Source organism: Pelobates fuscus, chromosome 1 (assembly GCF_036172605.1).
Source record: "Pelobates fuscus isolate aPelFus1 chromosome 1, aPelFus1.pri, whole genome shotgun sequence".
Lineage (NCBI taxonomy): Eukaryota > Metazoa > Chordata > Amphibia > Anura > Pelobatidae > Pelobates > Pelobates fuscus.
Genome location: NC_086317.1, coordinates 337797774 through 337823688, shown reverse-complemented (window position 1 = coordinate 337823688; position 25915 = coordinate 337797774). Strand labels below are relative to the sequence as shown.

The following is a 25915-nucleotide window of genomic DNA, read 5'->3' as shown; positions in this document are numbered from 1 at the left end:
CTTAAGTCTGAGTCAGCTTTTTAAAGTGACTCAGCAATATGTGAGTTTAACCAGTCACCAGTGGCGTACATACCGGGGTCGCAGGGGTCGCGGCTGCGACCGGGCCCGGCCCACCAGGGGGCCCGGCCGCCCTGCGACCCAGGTATGTAGCCACAGGGCCAGCCTCTTCTCCTGGGGGGCCCAAGAGTCGGCCACCTCAGGGCTCCCCGAGGCTGGCCCTGCTGTCACCCGGCTGGCCGGTCCTGCGGGCGCGCGAGGGAGCACTCTCCCCTGGGTGCTCCCTCTTCAGCTCCCTCGCGCACCGTACTGAAACCGGAGCCGGAAGATTACGTCATCTTCCGGCTCCGGTATCAGTACGCGGCGCGCGAGGGAGCTGAAGAGGAAGCACTCAGGGGAGAGTGCTCCCTCGCGCGCCCGCAGGACCGGACAGCCAGGTGACACCACTGGACCCCAGGGAATCCCCTCAGCTCTCCCACAGGTAAGGAGGCTGGGGGGATTAAATAAATAAATAAAAAACGTGTGTTAGTGTGAGTGTGTGTTAGTGTGAGTGTGTGTGTATGTTAGTGTGTGTATGTTAGTGTGAGTGAGTGTGAGTGTGTGTTAGTGTGAGTGTGTGTTAGTGTGAGTGTGTGTTAGTGTGAGTGTGTGTTAGTGTGAGTGTGTGTTAGTGTGAGTGTGTGTTAGTGTGAGTGTGTTAGTGTGTGTTAGTGTGAGTGTGTGTGTGTGTTAGTGTGTGTGTTAGTGAGTGTGTGTGTGTTAGTGTTAGAGTGTGTGTTAGTGTTAGAGTGTGTGTTAGTGTTAGAGTGTGTGTTAGTGTTAGAGTGTGTCTTAGTGTTAGAGTGTGTCTTAGTGTTAGAGTGTGTCTTAGTGTTAGAGTGTGTGTTAGAGTGTGTGTTAGTGTTAGAGTGTGTGTGTAAGTGTGTGTGTGTGTTAGTGTTAGAGTGTGTGTCTGTGTGCGTCTGTTAGTGAGTGTGTGTCTGTCAGTTAATGTGTGCGTGTGTGTCTTAAGCACTTACCTTTCTCCAGCGCCGGACTCCCTTGGCGCTGGGGATCTCTCCGCCCCGATCCGCCTCTCAGCTCCGAATGCGCATGCGTGGCAAGAGCCGCGCGCGCATTCAAACCGCCCATAGGAAAGCATTACTCAATGCTTTCCTATGGACGTTCAGCGTCTTCTCACTGTGATTTTCACAGTGAGAATCGCAGAAAATCCTCTAGCGGCTGTCAATGAGACAGCCACTAGAGGCTGGATTAACCCTCAGTGAAACATAGCAGTTTCTCTGAAACTGCTATGTTTTCAGCTGCAGGGTTAAAACTAGAGAGACCTGGCACCCAGACCACTTCATTGAGCTGATGTGATCTGGGTGTCTGTAGTGGTCCTTTAAGTGTATGTGTTTATGCATGCACAATGCCATGTGTTGCGGCCCCGCCCACGCAGAGTAAGCGCGCGCGGGGGGGGGGGGGGGGGGGGGCCGGATCAGTTTTTGCACCGGGGCCCCATGGGTTGTGTGTACGCCACTGCCAGTCACATGTAATAATTTTACCTTTTTCATAACAATATTACTCTATGTTTTCGTGTTTTATGTTTTATTGTTTTAGATATTCCCATTTGAACCAAGTCTGGTAAAGAATTTTATTTCTGCATGTTTTGAGTGCTCTCACCACCACTTTATCTTTCACTATATTGATTTTTTGTGTGTTGGAGTGATTCACACTTGGTGATAGCAGCACCGAACTATACTTTGTCTCCCAAATAACTTTTACTTGCATATTGTACATAAAATATTATGTTTTCAGTTTACTTGTCAATAAAATAATTGAAAATAAATAAATAAAAACCAAATGTTAAAAAAATTTCCATCCTATATGCAGATAATGTACCATGCACCAATCAATAGCTTCCAAAATTGTGTTATATGTTAGAGACAATTATCTTATATTGCAACATAATGGTGTAAAATTTCTCCAGAGTCACATTTACTTCCCATTTGTTCAAATTAGCTATTTCTTGCTCTATGAGGAGGCTGAACATGACTGACAGGTTAGAATACTGCACAATAACGCTGTTTTTTTTTTTTTTTTCAAAGCTTTGTTGTTCCAGAATAAGGTTAGAGGCCAGGCGAAGCAAAATAAATTTTGGAAAGATACATAGATGTCAAAGCATAGAGCTATTTATTAAGACACAACTGACATCTCATATTTTTGAGTAATATGCTATTTGCAAGAATTATAAAAAATAAGCAAAGCACAAATATAGAAATGGTAAATACGCGCATTGCAGGCTTCTAGGCCAACTTCAACCTGATTGAGTCTTACCATTGTCTACAGATATTCCAAGTACACTTGATATCTTTCTCACACTGAAAACACAGAAAATGTCAATTCATTATTTAAATGCTTTCTCGTGCATAAGCAATACAAATTCTGCCTTTTAAACTCTCTCCTAGCATCAAGAAGACATCAGAGAGTTCAAACCTGGAGATTCACAGTTTGCAGAGTCAGTGCTGGACTTCCATCAGCAATTAAATAGCAAGGAATAAGCATAAGATAATTACTAACCTAATCTGCAGTGGAACCATAAATGCCAATTTGACTGGTGAATACCCAGTACTGACCGCAATCCTGCTGCCTACTTTATCGTTCGCAAGGAGGCAGCCATTGTGAACAGGGAAGGAAAACCGGCTTTGTGATCGTTCTGAGCCATGGGCACATTGCCATGCCTCTTCCTATTCTCTGGAGTGGTTGTGCTACCTGCCTATGCTGAGGTGGTACAGGAAGTGACAGCTGACTGCTAGGCATATCACATAACTTACTGTGGTTAAAAGTGAGAGAGTTATCCAGGCTGCTCAGCTGCTGTAATCTGGCATGCATCATCCCTGTTCTGTTACGGGAAACAGGTAATGTCTGTGACTTTCGATCATGAACTATGGGTCCCAACCCCTCCTGGTTCCTGCAAGACGGTGAAATGGGACAGAGGCACAAGTTAGATGTGTCCCCAATGCAGGGACAGTTAGTAAAGCGGAGAAAGAAAAAATAAACAAAATAAAACTATCAAAAAAAAAAGGAGAAACAAAAACAAATAACTTGTCAAAGCAACATGCTATCTATTATGCATTAAAAAGATATGGCAATCAATGTCTTCAGCGCCCAATCTTGAACACACTAACATGCAGCAGCATACGATTATGGACCGTTAGCCATTTTTAGATTATAATCCTACAATCCCCTGTAAGACCCTTCACGTGGTTAGGGAAACTTATTGAAAAAGAAAAGGTGAAGGCCTTCATAGGTCTACCTTTACAAGAACTAAGTTCATCAAAGGAGTTGCTACAACAAGGTACCTTTTCCAAGACGTGTATGGTAAAATAAGAGGGATTTTCTATTTACCATTTGGGTTAGAATAATAATTTTTTGCATTAAGAAGTTAGTGAGCAGCACAGTACAAGCAAGGCATGCGTTAGAAGAAAGCACTTCAGGAGCAGTGTTATCTTACCCAGGCAGGAAGGGAGAAGAGCCATACACTTTGTTATACTTGCCAGCAATCAAGTGAGGAAAACAGAAAGAGTGACCCGTGTTAGCAATTAGTATAGATGGGCTTCCTGATGTGTACCACCACCAGTGCTGAAAAGTGAGGACCAGTGCAGGACACACACACCACGTAAACTCCCTATTCCCTTATTGTGTTACTACTTGTGACCATTTCAGACAGGCATTCTCAACAAGTCATGCTTGCAATGTTTGTGAAAGACAAAAAACATTAACCTAGCAAAGACATTATTATGGTAGACATAACACTGTATGAATAGCATGCGCCTATTTATAGAACATGCTCATCTTATATTTTGTTATCAATATAAGATATTCTGCTTTTCTTTTTCTCATCTATAAAGTGTATTATTGTTGTGTTTTTCAGCACCTACCAAAACATTACACACTTATTTTCTTCACTTATGTCCAAAAGTGAATTTAAAAGAAATATGTGTAAAGTAACAGATTTATTTTACAGTGCACGGTGTCTTAAAGATGTGATGGAAAGAGGCAAGTCTGTAGTGAAACACTAACAAATGTTTAGGGCTCAATTTTAAAGACTTTAAAATAATGTAACCCCTGAAAAGAGTTAAGGTAGGCAAACTTTAATATGGATTATACCCACAATCAGAACTTCAAAGAGGCTTGTAGCGATAATATTAATCAATTATATTAATTTGTTAATCAAAATGATGAACATTTGATATATAAAATATATCTATAAAATAAATTATATATCACACACTTTTCAGAATGTCAAGACTGTTCTACTAAAAATCACATGTAAATGTACAATATAAATACAATTTTTAACTTTTTTTTGCTTGCTTTATAAAAAACAAAGAATGTGTTAAATTTAGCAACATCTCTGGTTTAAATTGTATTTTTCTGTGATTTGGTATTATGTTTATTTTTCTATGAGTTATTCTTGGAGTATACCAAGCATACCAACTGTTGTAGTGAGTGTTTAAACCCCTCCCCCTGTGTCCTTTGTGTCTGCTTGGTTTAAGTGTTATAACCAACGCTGAATTAAATGGGGCTATTCATTGAACTATTTCATTTCTGGTTAGAAAAGTATTGCACTGCATAGTTAAAAAAAAAACATGGGTCCTTATTTTCTCTTGCAAACAGAGATCTAGAGCACACAATTATGTGAGTAAATTATTATTTATCAATGCAGTGCAAAAATATTACCAAGTAAAGCAAGGATGAAAGGGAACCAAAAAAAAAGGTAATTGCCATTTATCAGCCCTAATGTGGACATTCACAGGTTTAACCAATTTAAAGAAATGCACAAGCTGTTTACTTGGTTGGCTGTTTGGTTGCTTGTGCAGAGAGAATAGATCAGGTGTGAACATAAATAGCGTAAGACAGCGTATTCCAACCTAGGACAGAGTTTTTTTTTTCCCCTTCGCTATATGAACTCAAATGAACCAGTAGGTGTCCTCGGTGGTAGCAGGTATGATCTCATAGGAAGTTCTATTTATGCAAGTGGCCATTTTCCAGTTATTCATAATATGGTTATCTCAGAATGCTACACTATAAGGTTTCCTCTTTAGGTGTGTGTTCTTTCATAAAAAAACATACTCACTGAGGAAAAAAACAAAAACAATTTAATTGGGGATTGTGACGCTGTATGCGGATTAATCTAAACTTATATTAAAGGGACACTGTAGTCACCAAAACAACTTTAGACAAATAAAGCAGTTTTGGTGTATAGATCATGTCTCTGCAGGCTCACTGCTCAATTCTCTGCCATTTAGGAGTTCAAGGACCACTATAGGCACCCAGACCACTTCAGCTTAATTAAGTGGTCTGGGTGCCAGGTCCATCTAGGGTTAACCCTGCCTGCTGTAAATATAGCAGTTTCAGAGAAACTGCTATGTTTACATATGGGTTAATCCAGCCTCTAGTGGCTGTCTCATTGAGAGCCACTAGAGGTGCTTCCACGCTTCTCACAGTGATTTTCACAGTGAGAAGACACCAGCGTCTATAGGAAAGCATTGAGAATGCGTTCCTATGAACTGGCTGAATGCGCGCACGGCTCTTGCCGCACATGCGCATTCAGCCGATGACGGGGAAAGGAGGCGGAGAGAAAAGTGAGTGTTTAACCCCTTCCTCACCCTAGAGCCCGGAGGGAGGAGGACCCTAAGGGTGGGGGGACCTAGAGACCCTATAATGCCAGGAAAACGAGTATGTTTTTCTGGCACTATAGTGGTCCTTTAAATCACTTGTTTCTGTTTATGCAGCCATAGCCACATCTCTCCTGGCTGTAACTGACACAGCCTGCATGAAAATAAAATGGTTTAAATTTTAATCACATGTAACTATTTTTTTTTTTATTTCCTGCTCTGTAAATTGAACTTTAAATACATACAGGAAGAGGCACCTGCAGGGTCTAATCAGCTATTAACAGAGGAGGATATAAGAAATTCAAAATTACACAGAATTTTCATTAAAGGAAATTACAGGAAGTGTTTAAAAGGCTATGTAAGTCACATCTAGCGAGATGTGACAGGGCTGCATAAATAAAGTGATTTAACTCCTAAATGGCAGATAACTTAGCAGTGAGACTGCAGGGGCATGATCTATATACAAAAAAACGATTCATTATGCTAAAGTTGTCCCTTTAAGATCCAGATTATGTGAGTGGCCATTTTTACTTTTCTGGGTTTGGTTACTTTGCCTTTCTACACTCTAAATCCCCCTAGTGTTTCTGTTCTTTTGTCTCTTATCTCATTGGGGATCACTATAAAACCATTGGAATACAAGGTGAAGACTATATCCCAAGTTCTTCACCAGGAATGTTTGCCCATCTACTACTACTGTTATTGATTTTAAAGGACCACTCTAGTGCCAGGAAAGCATACTCGTTTTCCTGGCACTAGAGTGCCCTGAGGGTGCCCCCACCCTCAGGGACCCCCTCCCGCCCGGCTTTGGAAAGGGGAAAGGGGTTAAATCTTACCTTTTTCCAGCGCTGGGCGGAGAGATCTCCTCCTGCTCTCCTCCTCCGATCCTCCTCTCCTCCTCCCCGTCGGCTGAATGCGCACGCGCAGCAAGAGCTGCGCGCGCATTCAGCCGGTCACATAGGAAAGCATTCATAATGCTTTCCTATGGACGCTGGCGTGCTCTCACTGTGAAAATCACAGTGAGAAGCACGCAAGCGCCTCTAGCGGCTGTCAATGAGACAGCCACTAGAGGACATAGGGGGAAGGCTTAACTAATTGATAAACATAGCAGTTTCTCTGAAACTGCTATGTTTATAAAAAAATTAGTTAACCCTAGCTGGACCTGACACCCATACCACTTCATTAAGCTGAAGTGGTCTGGGTGCCTAGAGTGGTCCTTTAAGGTTCTATTTGCATTTTTGTATTATTTTAATTTGTTGTAGCTCTCTACTCATTGATATATATTGTCATATTGACCATTCATTGAATATTTTATGTTATAGTGACTATTTTTCAGTATTTCCATTCACTTTTGTGCAAACTTCTCCCCTCTTCTATTCTTTCCATTTGGGGATAGAGAGATCCCCACTTTTTGACTGTTGGCTGCCTTCTTTTTCCACCTCAGTTCAGACATTTAATACTCGACCTACTCTTGTTTCTTGTTAAAATCTCCAACTAACAAGTCCATTTTGACCTTCACTCAATTTTTGTTTGTATTCCTTTATTTAATTACTGCTCTTCAGCTATTTCCTCCCAACAGGGGGAACAAGAGGTAGCCACATCTATTTGCCCGTTTCTAGATATTACTCATTCTTTCTCTCCATGACATCACTGAAAAGGATCTTAAATTATTCATGCACGTTTGCATATTATTAAGTTAGACACTACTTTTTTTGGCCCTCAAATTGTTCAGCCACAATGTTAAAACCACATGCCTAATATAGTGTAGGTACCCCTGCTACCAAAGTGGCTCTGATGTGTTGAGACATGGACTCCACAAGACATCTGAACGTGTCCTGTGGTATCTGGCACCAAGGTGAGTGTGGTGGGGCCTCCATGGATCGGATTTGTTCTTCAGGCACATTCCACAGATGCTCAATCAGATTGAGTTCTAGGGATTTAGGAGGCCAAGGCAATTACTAAAATGTATTTGCATTATTCTGCTGAAAGAGGCCACTGTCATTAGGGAACACCATTGTCATGAAGGAGTGTATGCGGTCTGCAAGAATCCCTAGGTAGGCCGTAGGTGTCAAAGTAACATCAACATAATTGCCAGGACTTAAGGTTTCCCAGCAGAACATTACCCACAGCATTTATAATGTAAAACTCTGCGGAATAAGCTGGTGCTGTATAAATGCCCAAAATAACAATAACACTGCTTCTGCCAGCCTGCCTTCTTCCCATAGTGCATCCATCTACCATCTCTTCCCCAGGTAAATGATGCACATGCAACCGGCCATCCATTTGAGCTAAAAGAAAATGTGATTCATCAGACCAGGCAACCCTTTTCCATTGCTCTATGGTCCATGGTCCATTTCTGATGCGCACGTCCATTTCAGGAAATGTTGGAGTTTGTCATGGGCACTTTGACTGGTCTGCAGCTACATTGCAAACTATGATGCACAGTTGGTTCTGATACCTTTCTATGATGCCCAGCATTACCCTTTTCAGCAATTTGAGCTACCATAGCTCTTCTGTGTGATTGGACTAGACGGGCTAGCCTTTGCTCCCCACATGCATCAATGAGACTTCGGTGTCCATGATCTCAGTCCACCGGCTGTCCATTCTTGCACCACTTTTAGTAGCCACTAACCACTGCATACTGGGAACACCCCACATACTCTGACTTAATTGTCTAGGCATCACTATTTGGCCCTTGTCCATGTCGCTCAGATCTTTTCGCTTGTCCATTTTTCCTGCTTCTGACACATTAAATTCAAGAATGGACTGTTCACTTGTTGCCTAATATATCCCACCCCTTGACAGGTGCCACTGTAACAATATAATCAATGTTATTCACTTCACCTGTCAGTGGGTTTTAATGTTGTTGCTAATCAGTGTATATCAACTGGTAACACTATTTTTGGTCTGATTCAGTTAATACCTTCATATGAAACACTTCTATTACCTCACACTCATTTTCTTTTATCTACTCTGTCTTGAGCGAAACCTCTGTCATTAATGACACCATTCTGGGAATTCATTGCTGGCCCGCACACCTTCCTAATTTGAATGGGACAGATATTTTACGTAAATTTAAAACCTTACCAGCGGCACCCTACCACTAAATACCAATAAAATTACATTTTCTTATGGGCATATAAACAATCGGACATTACTGGAAATGTCGGTAATCACATTCTGATCTTCTCCACTGTTTCTGGACTTTGCCCTCAAGATCAGACTTTCTAGACTACTATCCACAGGTTTATAACATCTCACTCACTCCAACAATTTTCCACCAATGATCATCTCTATTCACGCTTGTTCAGAGTGTGTTAAGAGTTTTGGTTGTGGTGGCTAGTAAAACCTCCAAGTCGGGAAACAACCCACCTCACCTTCCTTCTTTTTTTTGCTTTTAAAATGAAGTGGTTAGACAGCAAATAGAAATTTGAGGGCCAAAAAATTAATGTAGTGTAAGAACCCAACAATAACTACTGGGTTGTTCACCACTTGCTTAATATATAGGTCACTGGTTCCCAAACCAGTCCTCACAACCCACCAACAGGCCAGGCTCTGTCAGTATCTCAAATGGAACAAAAAAAGGGAAATGCATAAATCCTGGATTGTTGGCGGGCCATGAGGACTTATATAGGTAGTATATCAACATCCTCTTTTCTACCCTATGCGATCCACATCCATTCTGGTTTAGAACGTTTTCCTTTTTTGTGTTCTTAGTTTGATGTTTTGGCCTATTGGCCCACTAATATTTATTTGCATATATGGACAAACTTGAACATTTAGTTATTACCTTCTCTTTGTACAATTTATCATTAGCCTGTGTTATAACCTTTTAACCTTTTAACCTAATTTTTTGGTTTATTGTGCTAAAAAAAAAAAACCTGGAATCTATGATAGAGTACTTTCTATATTTCTGCTATATCTGATTCCACAAATAACAAGATATGCAAAGTATCCAAAAAAAAACCTCTAAAAATGTGTATGATTTTGTTTCAAAGCTTAATAATTCCTTTTACAAGCACACCTACTATTCATTTAACCACAGACATTTAGAATGTTTTAAATATCAGACAAATTACTTATATTACCCAACAGGTTCCAGTGAATCAGTTTACAATAAACAGCTTGACATTCTGAAAAATTAGGTACAAATAACATTTCATCTAGAACGGATAACCTTTCACTCTCTGCCAGTAGCAGGCAGTGTTTAGCTCTCTGCAGGGGTTTACACATTGCCTTTTAATGGAAGTACAGAGCTGCAATACTCTAGTCAATGTTTAATGGAAATGCAATATAAAATAATATGAATAAATGCAACTTGTTCTGCATACATTTGCATCCCTAACATTTGCCAGTTATTCCATAAGAAAATGAATCAATTGTATGCTGCTATGCATAACAAGGGAAGGAGCTCCAGTATCTCCTGACCATTAGATGGAAATACTGCTGTTGGAGGCAGGTATGGGTGTGAAGACTCTGAAGAACAGAAAATTACTACGTGGGTAGATGTTGATTGAACAGTAGTGAGGCGAAATATAGATCTCATGTTGTGCCTGGGGAATGCTGAGAGATATTAAGTTTAGAGTTTCCCCTGTAATCTGCTGATCAATTAAATATTGAGAAACATATACAATATCTATGTAACTTATCTGAAAGTGAAAGACTAGAACACAAATAAAGGAATGTTCTCAAAGAAGACTCAGTAGAAAATACATTCGTTCTTGAAGTAACAGTGCTGTATTCCTATACAAATGACATAATTTGAATGTCCTACTATACCTGGCTATGTAACGTTTGCCCATGTACTGGAATTGATGAAGGCACACTCTGGAGTGGAAAAGAAACAATCATAAATCAAAGACAAGGCAAGCCATTCTACAATAGACAGAGGCAGTCAGAGATAGAGAGGAAGTCACAATTACTGGACAAATACATATATACTGGTTCTAACTGTAGACCTTACAAAACACATTTTGGATTCCAATATTGTTGAATGGGTAAGGCAGTGGCTCAGTGACAAAAATCAGAAGGTATATATGGAGTATATTCGAAGCAAGGTCTTGTCACCAGTGGGGTACCTCAGGGATCTGTACTTGGACCCATCTTCTTTAATATATATATTTTTTTTTATGGTATATTTTGCTGGTAAGCAAATTGATACACTTTACACAAAATAAAATAAAGTGCTCCTGTCATGCAAACATGAAGATATCACAATAATAAAAAAAAAACATTACCACCAGCATATGCCTGTGTTATGTAGGTTTGCCATCTAGCTGGTATTTTACTGGCACAGCCAATATTTGAGGCTGTTTGGCCAATGCTGGTATTGTGAAAATACTGGCATTTTTCTCTGACTGGACTTTTAAAGGGTGGTGAAATATGGAGCCAGAATGGCTCTATTATACATGGCAGGTACATGTACACGTACACCTCTAAATATTATACACCCTGATACACACTTCCACACATGCACAATGCTACACGCACAGACAATTCACACATTATAAGTAGATTTGTTTTGTTAATTAGGGGAAATTTCCCCTTCCAAATGTTTTTTTCCCTATCTTGCTACTTCCTGTAATGTTACGTAACAAATGGCATTGTGTCCTGTGATGATACAAAAATATAATTATGCAAATTAGCAATAATTAGTCCCCCCCCCCCCCCCCCAAGACCGATGGCAACCCTAGCCCTGTGCCAAAAAAGAAATAAGCAAACATACTCTGAGATGGTGAAAAAATCCATCAGTTCCGTAGTTGAGGCTTTATTCCAGTAAGTAAACAGTGCATCTGTGTGTAAAAAAAATAAATATATATAAATGTTACACGGCTACAGCACAATAAAAATGCAATCTGCCTGCTTCCCAACTGATATAGTTATCTCATGTTAGCTGTATGGTGCATACAATACAATATTGTGTACATCATATAAATACTGCCCAAAATTCAGCATTAAATGTGAGGTCAGACAAAATGGATAAGATACTTGCCATCAGACATGCTTTTTAAAATATGAAGGAAGCACATTAGGAGGCTTTTAATTTCTCCTTGCTCGAGTTTGTCGCAGCGAAGTAATGAGTTTCCTAAAGAGCCACCATGCTGATTCTGGGGGGGATAAGTAAACAAGAACAGAATTAAATAAGAATCAATGATTTAAAAACCAGGGACACAGAACACACACACACACACACAGGATTGCTGATGGTACTGGTAAATAATGGTAAATAAATTGAAACATCAACGAGCCACACGAGACAGGCAAAAAAAAAGGTAAAGGTAGGTGACACAGCAAGTACACACACATGCTACACAGCCTGGGCAACATCATATAGCTTAGCTGTGGGAAATGTAGACTCTGCAGAATGATTTTACTCAACCTCAATATAGGCGAGTTTGAAAGGTGAAATACACATGCGTGTGTGTGAGGGTAACATCCTTCTCACCATCATACTAGGACTAAATAATAGGCAAGTCAAGTCATACAATCATCAAATAAGATGTCATAACAGCGTATTTGCTTGCATAAACATTTTTTCTAGGGTAGTCATTTTGAGTGGAAATCTTTATAACTATGTTCTATTAAACGTTTTTGAATCTGAATAAAAGTTTCCTCTCAGACGCAAGGAATAGAGGTCTACACTCAAATGTTTCAGAATTGCATTTGAAATTCCTATTACCATCCTGCATGTTATTATGTCATGTCAGGCCTGTTTAATTCCTTTAATAGGGATATTAGGTATGAGCACAGAGTCATTCAATTATGTGTTACATATATCATGCATACATTACAGTTAAAATACATTTAAAAAGACCATAGGTTTCTAGATTTAGCTATTACAAATAAACAAAAGACAAATAATGCTTCCCCAAAAAAGTACGTAAGTGATAAGCAAAGTAACCTGACTGTGTGTACTAGCAAGGAGATAGGGGCAACATGTTCTTTTGCCTATTCCCAGGAAAACTGAATGTGTTAAAAAGGCACAGCATACATAACATCAGATCAATCTGCAAATACACACCAGGTTTGTTTTGCCACCAAGCATCAACCAACACTTTATTATGCTACAGGTTAATTCTTTACAGATTGTCGTGTATAAGCAAGCAGGGAAAGGAAAGTCTGCTGTATATGGGATGTTTATATCATGAAGGTACAGCTTACAAACAAAACACGGTCAGAACAGAACTGTGCATAAAGTCATTACATAATGTTTATAATGCAAGTTCCTTTCTCATATGTAAATACATCCTGCTATACACATTGCAGGTATTGTGACTCATTACTATATATAAAGCGGTTCTGTCAATTAACTTCTCAAAATAAAAAAAAAACATACTAAAAAAACAACTCATCTATATGTGAGAAAGTGAATGAAAGATGATGACAATGTGGCAAAACACAATGTAATGAAACTAAAGGTTCTCCTAGAGAAAACAAAAAAAATGGTGAAAATGTACTTCTTGTACTGGAGGAGAAACTGCAGCATGCAAAATATTCTCTGACACTACGGGCCCTGTCAAGATTGAGAAATCCACAGTATAGCGGTTTCTCTTGTTAGGATGCAGATTTTCCTCATTGTCTCCACCAGAGTGCAAGGCGTATGCAGAATGCCTTCGGAGAAGCACGTCCTTCTGCACCATGAAGGCATGTTAATGTTGAGGAGGAAATGTTAGAAGAATGAAACCACTCTGTCAGAAGCCATCTAATGAAATCTGTGATTTTTAAGTTAGAATATAAGTACGAGAACATGCACAGCAAGCAACAACTTCTCTAACTGATTCTGAACTGAATCACTAGACACTTATCAGTGATGTAATTCTCTCTACTCTATCTTCATGAATATTGCCCAATTTGTAAGATCATGTTTATAGGAACATTGTTTTTGCACTATTTAGATGTTCCAATTTTACTAATGTCCAACATACTTTATGTTATACTTGTGTTGCACATTTTTTTTATTTTTTTTTAAAGGCACACTGTAGGCACCCAGACCACTTCAGCTAACTGAAGTGGTCTGGGTGTTGTGAGCCTTTTGCTATTAACGGCTTTGTTTTCCTGGCACTATAGGATCCCTTTAATGATTTGTTTATATTTGGATGAAATGAAAACCTATCTACCAAACCATCATTGCCAATACCATCCTGTTAACACTATAGCAGTACTAATCCAGACAAAAACAAATGTTTCATTTGTCTCCTTATATACACAAATACTAGAAAGCAAATAATTATCGTAAGTTGGTGTGAATTTTGTATGCTAGTAAATGTAGTATATGGAATGTCCCCTTAAAATCACAACACTGTCCAGGCAGATATATCAGCACAGGAATTTCAATTAGGAAATTAATTTCAATTAAGAATTGCCTACCTCGGGAGTTTATTACATTTTCTGGAAAAAAAAGGCTATTGTGGAGCCAAATAAATTTGCCTTAACCATAATTATGTGCCCAGTTCCAATTCTTCATTGAGCTAATTTAGTGGGGGTGTTCATTAGTCAGTCTTGCACAACTGGCAAACTATGTCATTTCTGCAATGTTTTGCCATATGGGGTGGACAAGACAGTGAAAAATTATACTTGCAGCATGAATTCCTGCAAAACACGTCTCTTATATAATTGTGATGACTTGAAGGGTAAAACCGTCGTAGAGTTCAATGATCCTGAATGATTAACAGTATGTGTACAATCAACATTTACCAAAATTAATGCAATAAATGATAAAAGAAGAGGTTCATATGAACATGGAATACAGGTAACAGTAGAAGGTTGAAAAGCTGCAAAGCCAAGACATGGAGAATTAATACATTAAGAATCCTGTATCACTACAGCTTCTTGGGTTAAATAAAACAGACTCCAGCTGTGTGTTCTACTTTTATCCCATTGGCAGGTTCTATATGGCGCAAGGAAGACAGAGTGTTATGGTTTACCTTATCCAGAGAACTGCTTTTGTCATTGTTCCTTTCTGGAAGACTGTTTCCGGAATCTGTACTAATGAGAGATCCTCTGGAGTCTGCATTCCTCACACTGTTGATGTTGGGAGTAGATGAGGTGTGTGGGGATGCTGGATGAAATGAAAACATCACATATTGGTTAGGTTTAGATGAATTCCCTATATGTACCTTTCTTTGATAGTAAGAAGTTGGGCACAGGCCACTAATCATAAAACATTTTAAGATCAGGGATCACACTGAAAGTATCTGTGTACACATTACAAAATAATTGAACAACAATAGATGTTGATAAAAAAAAATTGATGTATAAGATCAAAACAGAAAGAATACATGACCTAACCAGGTTAGAGAAACATGCAATGCATAAAATGAAATATTTTGTTGTTACACAGTTGTACAACATGCATTGCAACTTCACACAGACCGATGAGCTTAATTTACATGTGACAGCCTATGTCCTATAGGCTATAGTGTTGAATAAAATACATTAGCAAGGGGAATACAACTGCAGCCTGAAATTGGGTGTTCGCAGGTCCACAAGCTAAACAAGTTGTGAACTAGACATAGAAGGAGGAGCGTTTTAAAGAAGGGAAGGCAATAAATCTCCAAATTCCATGCGCAAATCCCAGTGCCCGTCCTGTTATCATTGCAAACTCACCTGTGCCAGAGATAGCACCAAAAAGATCTTTATGTAGGCTATTATCCAAAGAGTTGCCTGGCTTCTGGGGTGTAACCAAGGGGTTTCCAGATGATAAACTGACAGGAGTTTCATCTTTTACACTCTTTAAAAAAAAAAAAAAGAGAGAGAGAGAAATAGAGAAATCTAATTAGAAAACCAGACTGGATTACAGGAAATAGCTCTGGATGGAATAATTGGTCAGTCAATTATTAATTCCAGAAAGCTGACTTTTATACTCACATTTTGCGCAACAGGGAATGGTGATGTATCTTTCACATTAATACGCTGCACATTTTCAATCAAAAGGCCAAACAATGGAAGGTATAGTGTGGCTATCCTGGCCTGCTGACTCTAGAACACACAATGTATTACGTTACAATTGGGGAAATACTAAGAGAGACCCCCTATTATTGGATATATATAGCACATCCCTTCTTGAAAGGGGAAAAAGAAAATTACAGGAAGCGTTATCACTTCTGGTGTTACATTTCCATAGAACAGATGTTCTAGGAGAAACACTTAACATATTGTTTACAGAATATTGAGATTTATATATATAGACACAGCAATAGTTTAACCCCTTAAGGACACACGACGTGTGGGACACGTCATGATTCCCTTTTATTCCAGAAGTTTGGTCCTTAAGGGGTTAAGAAGACAACTTTTACACACATATTAAAAGACTACTATTGAATAACTGTATGAGTTGGGTTTATATTTTAATTTATATTGCATAATTATTTTTTGTCGTTTCCTATATTTGCTAAATCAATAAGGACCAGCAGGAGATCATGAGATTGGTCCTTATTGATTTTGCAAATATAGGAAACGACAAAAAATTATGCAATATAAATTAAAATATAAACCCAACTCAAACAGTTATTCAGTAGTAGCCGTCTTTTAATATGTGTAGATTAGAAATATGTGCAATGGTGAGGTTCCTAGTCAGCGATGCATTTGCCTTGGGCGGCACTTTCCAGGGGGTGGCAAAAAACACAGCCCCCAAATGCCCTGCACTGAAATCCAGGCAGGTAGACTATGACGTCACATTCCAGCTCCTGGCATCACTCTGCGGAGCGAGAAGGAGCTAAGCAAGAAGAGCTCACAAATCAGTGCTCCCTTGCCGCACGCTTGGAGCTCAGCTAGTTGCCCGACTGCCTGCCTGCCTGCCCAAACAGCCTGGCTAGCAGCCCCACTGGACCCCAGGTAAAAAATCCACCCAGTTCTCCCAAAGGTAGGGGGGCTGGGTGGATTTAAATTAAAATAAAGAAATAATCTGTGAGTGTTGGTGGGTGGAGTGTGTGTGTGTGTGTGTCTGCGAGAGAGTGCCTGTGAGGGAGCCTGAGTGTCTGAGTGAATGTGTCTGTCAGTGTGTGTCTCTTAGTGAATGTGTGCGTCTGAGTGATTGTGTATGCCTGTCCGTGAGTGTGTGTGTGTGTCTGTCAGTGATTGTGTGCGTCTGTCAGACTGTGTCAAATCAGTGATTGTGTGTGTGTATGTCAGTGAATCTGAGAGTGTGTGTCTGTCCAAGAGTGTATTACTCTTTAACAGGAAAGAGTGGGGAAAAATTTAAATTAGGGATTGTCCCATTTCTGTCATGCCTAGGGCACAGATCCAAAATACACCACTGTTCCTAGTGCTTTTTTTTTTAAGCATCTATATCGGAAATGTACTCGGATCCTATATGAAATGGCAGTGGTGGTATTTTTGTAACTAGCAATTCATTGCTTAAGCATTAAAAAGCTAAGTGTTGTTTGCTCTAGTATGGCAGTTTATGTTGCTTTATAGAACACACATTTATTTTAGGATACTCATTTCATATTCATTGGTGACCTCAAAATGATATAAATAGACAAATAGATTACCCTTTGCTCTGCTAACCTCCCAAATTGCTAAAAGGCCAACAGTTATTAGTTTCATACAAATTTACATTTAGAGTAGACCATTCAATGGTGAATTAAATAAAGTTGAATACAAATTAAAAATCAAGTAAAAACAGTAAAATAAGTATGAACTATGTTTAATAGATAGTCCGCTTGATTGAGAGTCCACTTTTAAGTCATTGCACAGAACAGTAAAAAATATGGTCACCTTTTAAATATTGTAAATAATAATTCAACATTATGCAATCTCAGATATTTTACGTAATTTATCAGATATTTACTAAAACATCGAACACGAGTTGCATTTAGAACAGTGCATTCTGGACTCACAGTCCTGTCATTCAATTTGCACATTCAAATATATTTTACCAACTAATAATTTGACCTGGATACTGCTTTTTCTATATTACCACAGTACCACCTGTTCCCAACCTCATTATATAAAGTATTATATAGTCAGGAAGATGATTTTGATTTGTGAAGCAGACTTGACACATATGATTAAAAATAAAAAAATAAAATAGCATTTAGAACAGAAACCTTAATTTTTTTTTTTGTGTGTAAATTCACTGTTATGCTTTACCGTGACAAGACCAAACCTGCAAATTGTACATGCCATAGCAAACATAAGTAACATTCCATAGCATTCGAGTAACACATGAATTGACGTTTTACATACTGCATTTAACATCTTGGGTCAGTAATGATATGTTGCGGGGATTATTGTGCTAAAAGATGAGTAGCGTATAAAGGAGATGGGCTATCCGCTCGTGGTGGCGTTCGTTAAAGGGCCATACCGTTGGATTTCGGGATGTGGCAAGGCCTGGAGCTGTGGTGCTTAAAAGCGTAAGGTCAGAGTTTGGGCCTTATCGCTGTGACTTGTGCACTATGTGGTTAAAGGAAATTTTTACGCCTCTTACGGTTATGGAGTGGGCATAGATTAGCGGATTGGCAGTGAGGCGGCAGGGTGAAGGGGATGCCAGTCGTGGGCTATACCAAACGGTCAGCGCTTGATGTCAGGCTTGCTAAGGAGATTAAAAAAAATGTAATGTGAGGTCTTGGAGGCGGCAATGGATTCAGTTCGGGTTAGACAGTCCTGTGGGAGACCTTAGTCTCGTAGTAGCGTTGCTGCGCCCTGTAGGTCCTGAAGAGGGTATTCAGTGTCCCCATGTTGTAATGAATGTTGCGGCATTGTAGAAGCGTGGTGAGAGGTTTGAGCGACCGTCGCCAGGCCAGTGTGCTGCTAGATAGGTCTGCGTAGAACCCAAGTGACATATACTCAAATTGGAAGAGGGGTTTCCCTCTTAGTGCAGTCAGGATGGCCGCTTTGTCTGTACCGCTCTTGAAATGCAGGTCCCTAGTGACATTGGCAGTTGCTTTCGGTGGTTTGGGGACATGTAAAAGTCCATCCAGGGATACTGCCTTGGCGGGAGCAAAGCCCCTATCAATCTCCTCAGTAGATGCGGTATTTCTGCCACGGGAATCTCCTCAGGGATCCCCCTGATTTTCAAATTGTTCTATCGACGGGGGTCTTCCTGTGCCGCAAAGCGGCGTTCATGAGCTCTGTTCTGTCGTTGCAGTTCTTGCGCCACTTGTTCCAGCGTCTCCATTTGCTGGGAGCCCTTGTGGAAAGCTTCCTCCAGGGCACCAATGCGGCCTGCAAGGTCCTGCAGGCTGCTACTGATTGAAGCTATGTCAGCTTGCAAGGTGTTTTGTAGTTCCGCTAGGAGCTCCTTCAAGACAGAAATAGTGACCAGAGATGAGTCCGGTTCCATCGGGGTTGTCGTTGGTATGTATATTGTTTCTTCTTCAAAGGATATGTCATCTGAAAAATCTGAGCGGCCTCCCGAAAGTGTGGCCATCTTAGGTCCACTCGCGCAATGCGCCTGTTTCCACAAGTCGTATTCATCCCGAGATTGGGTCGGATGGGTTTGGGCTTTTTGGACTTGTGCCCCATGATGATTGGGCTGTCGGGTGAGGTCCCTTCATTTTTAACACTGGATTAAACTTTTCAGGGAGAGATTTTTAAAACTGGCTCCAATAAAAATTTTTTTTTAAAACTTAAAAAAAGTGGAGCAATCATCACGTAAACCAGTTTTATCATTAGAAGCACTCCACTTCTTCTCATGAACATTATTTCTCCAATTTTAAATCTTGGCCTCAATGTTGTATTCGTAATGTGTTTATGAATAGTCCCTTACATATTATTGTACCTCACAAGTACACACATCTCTTCTAAAACAATCTGATATAAAATCATAAGAAAAACAATGACAACTCAACATACACTTTCATCAAACACACAGAGAAAACCTATGAGTAAGGTATACACACTGTGGTTATTGTGCAACATTACAAAGAATAGACTCACCCTTGAAGGATAGCGATCGTCAAAGGAATGTTTAATCATTAAACACTTCAGCACACTAATTGCAATCTGTCGGATATCTCTGAACTCCTGTAATGCATTCCCTACTTCCCTAAGGAGGAGTCCCACTAAGAAATGGTTCTTGCAGAACTCATCAGTCAGTGTGTAGTCCAGCTGGAGGTCTGAAAGGAGAAAACATGGATTAAAAGGCATAATTAATGAAGTCACTATTCTACAATGTTGCCATTTGTTAAAATTGGGTTAAATAAAACAGACTCCAGCAGATATGGGAATATGAACAAAGCAAACTACTGATACACACTTTGCTAAAACTGGGAGCAGAGCCAAAGTCACGCCACACATCTTACAGAATGCAGAGTTGACCTGTTACCAATAAATACCGAAGCAAATATCTCTGTAAGCAAAATGACAACTGCCATTAAAACCTACCAGAAAGTATTGGTTCTATTTAAACCACAATATAAACTGGTGGAGGCTTATCCCTGAACAGATCATTGTCAACATGTATGCAATAGAAAACTGCAAAAGGCAGATAACAGCACATCACACCCTACACATACCTACAGGGCTGTCTAATGACTCCAGGGTTGGTGAAAGATAAGCTAATTGATAAAAAATAAATAAAAAATAAGCATATAAATCAACAGACAAATGTAGCCCCCCCAAAAAAAGAGATGAAAAACCTATTGATGGATGCACATATGCTTTCGCAAAAGGACCCTTACAATATTAAATGGAATTCTTACATATGCAGACTATAGAAATTCTCTGATGATGTAAAAAAGATAGGTAATCACCAGCGTAACATAACCCGCCACTAAAACCAGCGTCAAGAGGTTCTATCAGAACCCTAGAGACTGTTGAACATTTGCCAAAAGTGAAATCCAAGGCAAAAAGGACCAAATTGATGGATTAAAGATATATGAATAATATTATACTAAAATCTCTAACTGCACATAATACAGAGATATTTACCGAGACTAGCTGATTATGCGAATTTTTCTCAAGTTACATAATTTGCAAAACATATCAATTTGATGTTTGGATTCCCTCTCTCAGAAGATCAAAGGACAGAGTGTAAGTAACAAGTCTAGACTAGAGAACCAGAGGTTCAGAGAGAGCCCTTCGTTTATATACGAATGCAGGTGCCATAAATGGAAAATCAGTATAGTATATTTAAACAATGTGCTTGTTAGTGAAATGCATACATTATCTCTGCTGAACGTAAAGATTAGAAATGACCAAATCACTTACCCTGGTATCTTTGGATTCTGCCTTTACCAAAAGGCATTGGTAAATTCAGGGGGATGTAGTGCTCGTGATTACAGACAACACGGAGAAACTCAAACTTGTACTCAAACAGGGTCTGAAACACAGGTGAGATCTGGGGGTGAGATCTGACAAAATGGAATCTGGGGTAGTACAACTCACCTTTGTGCATTAATAGTAGGCTTGGTACAGATTTCTGTATGTTTGTCTAAGAACTAGAAAATTGGTACAAAGCAAGAAAAAGTTGGCTAAAATGTAACCTTTTATTGACAAGTAAATAAAACAGTCAGAAAGCAACTATTCTGCAGGCTAAATTAATTATGCAATGTGTTTAATAAAATAATCATCACTATTGTAATCTTATTGCTTGATAATACAGAATAGTTCAGCCAAAATAAACATAATAAAAAAAATAAAAAAAAAACAGCATAAGAAACAAATTGCTTAATGCACCTTGAGAATAATCCCACGGTTATAACTGGCACTACAGTAGTCTAATAGCAGACTATAACTTAGCTTTAATCAACCAATAAATGATTCTGCAAAGACCCCCTGTATACATATTTAGATGATAGTTTCCAATTTTTACGCTAATTTTACTAACCAACTGCTACTCAAAGTGTCTGTTAATACTACCAGTAAAGTAGTGGCTGTTTATTAAGAGCAAAATTTCACAAGTAGCAACAGAAACCAATTGGAAGCCATTACCTAAAGCCAATTGCTAAGGGCTAACAGCTCACATTATTCTCAATGAAAGCCACTAACCAATATAATTAGCGACTGGATCCCGACCCTGCCACTACTGATTTATGTCAGCCGCTAACCTTCAAGGGACACTCTGGGTACCATGACAACTTCATCGGAATTGTTCCGCCAATGAACTTCCTCACAATGTCCAAGGCTTCAATCAGAGAGAATTGGAGTGGGCACGGTTAATAAGTTGAGAGCGTCAGCGTTAGCTCACCAAAGAGAAAAGAGAGTGATAAATATTTAACTTTTCTTTTCTCAATAGGGAGCTACTGATAAGCTGATAATGTCAGCTTATCAATGGCGCCCAATTTGAGGTTTCCTGATTAAAGTTGAAGTTCAGGAATTGAGTAATCGAGCGCTGGCTTGAAGACTTTGGAATTAAATCATTCCTAAATGCATTAACCTCTTCAGGTAAGCTGGCATCTGGAACCTCCTCACACCACAACAATGTCATTCCAATGCGGAAACATTGGATTGGCTGATATTATCTACACTGATGATCTCAGCCAAAGAAGTAGAGTGGCAGGACGGAGACCAGGGCAGCAAAGGGCTGAAAGGTAAGTAAATCTCATCCTTCAAACCTTCACACCGAGTGCCATGGTGTGCCCCTAAATAGATAGTTGAAAAATATCATCAAGATTGGAAACCATTTGATAATAGCAATAGCTCACAGTTGCTATTTACCAACAAACCTGGAAATGAGCCTAAAGTGAGTAATAAACCAGAGGTGTAAAGTGCAAATACACCTGCAGGCAACTAGTTTATTGTACAAAATCCATAATATATTAATCTTTGCTGTCAGAATGTGAGACCTGTCAATTCAATAAGGTTTTCAAAGGGAGTAGTATATACACATCCATACTTATTTGCCAACATCTCAAGTCACAAACAATGAGCTCATCAAGAGTACTCAAAAATTGTCAAGATAACATCTAAAATCCAATCAATCAATGTGCATTAACAAACACATATAACCCCCAGGTACCATACTAGTAACTCAAAGCACCGCACACTAACTTACCAATGACAAAACATTTGAACCCAACATTTTTCTCTAAAAATCTCTTTAATGACTTCAAACCTCAACTCCAAATCTGTTAATCATGCTATTTGCCACAAGTTTACGTTTATGGATACTCATTAAGGTTTGATCTTTAGCTATGGTCCTCCTGGATGACCAGGAAACCAGGAGAATTGTATTTTAACTCCTGCAATTCTCCTGTACTGGCAATCCTGAAAAGAATAGTATGACATGCATCCCATACTTTTTATTTTTGTATTGGGTTTATCTGTGTGTTATTTATTGTGATTGCTATTCACACAGTCTACAGAGGAAGTGGGGTAAAACTTATTTAAAACAGCTGATATAATATAGCAACAAATGTACATTTTAATTTATACCAATAGAAAAACTTCTAGCTTAAACATTATATGTTTCAGGCTACCAAAAGTTAGTTTCTCACATTTGGGAAAAAAAGCTGCAGTGATGAAATCTAGATCTAGTTACATAGACAGAATTTGCTGTCATGTTACTGAATAGTGACAGTCATTAAAACAGAGATTTTGTTAGGGTGTGCCATGCTGTCCTGCGAAAGGAGAGAATTAATGCCATTATGGTGGCAGAGCACACCTTAATGATCTGGCACTCCCTCCAGCCCTGAAATGTAGCCTGATCTTTGATCGTGAAACCTGCCTGACCACCCAGGAAGTCCCCCCGCAGCCAACCCAGAAGATTCAAGTCATGTGATCACGGTGACATCCCAATAACAGGACTCTGATCATCTTTCATGTGTGTTGCGATGTATATTATTTATATGTATAATAACGATGTGCATGGGACATCACAGCATACAAATGTATGTGTTTTATAGCAGTAAAAGCTAACAGTGTTAACAGTGTTAAGCAATTCAGTTAAAACTCCATGCAGTACTTGGAAAACAAAACGTCAATTTCTCACACATTTTTTTTTATTTTTTTATTCATATTAAATTGTGTTTCATATATAAATATTTGAAATGAAATCCCTGTTTCTCCTGAACAAAATGATATACAATAAGTGTGGGTACACGTAATATGAAATATATATGACATATTGCTCAAATTCTAGGTTTTGTTTTGTTTCAGAACTTGGAGAATTACCTCTTTCCTTAAAGGGGGTTAACATTGCAGTTGTTTATGTTTAAAGTGGAACCTCCCTAACAAGGCATACAGTTGTGGAAGTTGAATAATGAACACACCCCTTACCTTGGAATCTCCAGGTGAAAAGAAACTCATGTAGTTATTGATTTGCTTAAAGACAAAGCCTCGGTCCATGAACGTGAAGCACCTCTGTTAAATAAAGAGAGAATAGCTGAATGGGTGATACTCAACCTAAAGTAATTACCGCCAGTGCCCCGCCCATCCAATGCTTTCCAATCAGCTTCTCCGGATAGAGAAGCATTGAATCATGGGCATCTGAGTCACTGCCACTGGAGGTTTCAATAGGCACCAACGTAACTTTTAAAATTATTTAATATTACTAGAAATATTTTAATTTTGTAATATTTTGTTTTTTTACATAGTGATTTTATATATATATATATATATATATATATATATATATATATATATATATACATACACACACGTTAAAAATCCTTAAGGGACATGCTATAGACACCATAACAACTATAATAAGCTGAAGTTGTTCTGGCGACTATAATGTCCCTTTAATCCAGCTCTTGTCGTGCATCTTCCTCTCTGTATGAGTCAATCCCCTTCCTTGTGGCCCATATATAAATGATGTATGATGCTAGTCAATATAATAGTCTATAGAAAAACACCTTGTAACATGTAGTATATCACAGAGACCGAACAGCTTACCAATTTGTTTTTCAAAATTATCTAAATTAACTTCTAATGAGCATAGCTTCTGAAATAAAAAGAATTAACATTCCCATATATGCCATATTCAGATTGCTATACAAAATCGCAAACAAGGGCCTCAATTTAAGTTTGTCGGATAAGCTTTTCAAATGATTTTGTTCAAATGATGGATTAAACTACCAAAAATATAAAAGTATAACATACCAAAAATATAATCACTTATAATATATATATATATATATATATATATATATATATATATATATATATCACTATATTAAAAAAAAATTACAAAATTAAAATATTTCTCTTAAATAATTTTAAACGTTTATCCAAACATATATAATCATAAAAAAAAGCTAATACAACAATATTAAATTGAAGTAATGTAAATCCCAGAAAAACTATATAAAAGTGTGTCCAAACCCAAATTTGCAAACACATCATGAGGATATTTTATTTCAGAGTTTTATGTACATTTTGGGGAGAATTTCTTTCAGATCTCTACACAGATTTTAGGATATTTTTAGAGCTCTACACACATTTTGAAGAGACTTTCTTTAATTGTACTATTATGGCCTGTACTGCTGTACCTGTGCGCTCTCACCTTTATAAAGAATGCAAGGCTGTGATTAGCATTCCTGGAAGCATCAGGATTCTCCTTGTATTTCTGAGTGATGTGTGGCATAAGCATATTAACCAAGGTTTCTACTGTATGGTGGTAAGACGCTGGAAATCTTTGGTTCCGCAGCAACTACAACAAGGCAAGCAAAAATTTGCAATTATTACATATGCTTTACTTAAACAATTTGAAAGCCAGCATTTTTAAGTTGTTTCATGGATACGGGGGTGACAATCTGTCACATTAATGCACTTGAAGCAGTAACATTTACATATAAAAGTAGGTAATTATATAGATCACTTAAGTTTGTCAAACCCTGCATACAAAAAAAGAAATCCTGTTTTAAACTGCAAAAAGCTCAGTGTAAAAACAACCCTCCTTTCTACTGTCAGAAGATAATCATGGATACCATTTCCACAACAGGAAGAGTGGTTGGATAGAGCTTTGTGGTTCTTTAATAGTTTAAATAACTTGCCTAGCTGTGCTATACTGCATGGTTTAAGGTACTGTAAAGCTATTGGAGCAGGAAGTGCTCCAGAGGACAGCACTATTTATTAATGTTGATTGCATAAGGCTTTTACTTCTCCTATAAGTAGAATTTTTACTATAACCTGAAAAACGATTGGAATGGCATGCATTGGATATAGAAAGCAGGCCATAGTTCCATGCAGCAGAAGCAGGGGCACTTGCTTTTAGCAGTTAAGTAAGACAGGAGAGTTGGCCGAAGAAGGTAAGGAACATTACTTGAAGCATCATGACCTTATTGTAAAGGAAATATAGCATGTTTTTGAGTGTTTGCAGTAGCAAGGCACCACGTTACTTGCCAACAATTATTTAAATTGTAACAAAATTATGC

General features: G+C 38.7%; 1 protein-coding gene across 16 annotated transcripts in view; it reads right to left on the bottom strand.

The window, feature by feature from the left end:
• DOCK9 (dedicator of cytokinesis 9) overlaps window positions 1–25915 on the bottom strand; it is a 266617-nt gene that overhangs the window by 57025 nt on the left and 183677 nt on the right. For 5 of the 16 annotated variants that reach the window (XM_063425570.1, XM_063425593.1, XM_063425548.1 and 2 more), the window contains exons 28-38: window positions 25045–25191; window positions 23817–23900; window positions 20808–20919; window positions 19536–19714; window positions 15522–15632; window positions 15261–15384; window positions 14579–14712; window positions 11647–11761; window positions 11380–11446; window positions 10434–10481; window positions 2314–2357 (exon numbers count right to left, since the gene is read on the bottom strand). In XM_063425570.1, coding sequence (XP_063281640.1) covers window positions 2314–2357; window positions 10434–10481; window positions 11380–11446; window positions 11647–11761; window positions 14579–14712; window positions 15261–15384; window positions 15522–15632; window positions 19536–19714; window positions 20808–20919; window positions 23817–23900; window positions 25045–25191 — 1165 coding nt within the window. Of the gene's footprint in view, window positions 1–2313; window positions 2358–2810; window positions 2948–10433; window positions 10482–11379; window positions 11447–11646; window positions 11762–14578; window positions 14713–15260; window positions 15385–15521; window positions 15633–19535; window positions 19715–20807; window positions 20920–23816; window positions 23901–25044; window positions 25192–25915 lie in introns of all 16 variants that reach the window. The other 11 variants (XM_063425509.1, XM_063425531.1, XM_063425492.1 and 8 more) reach the window with 3 other exon arrangements.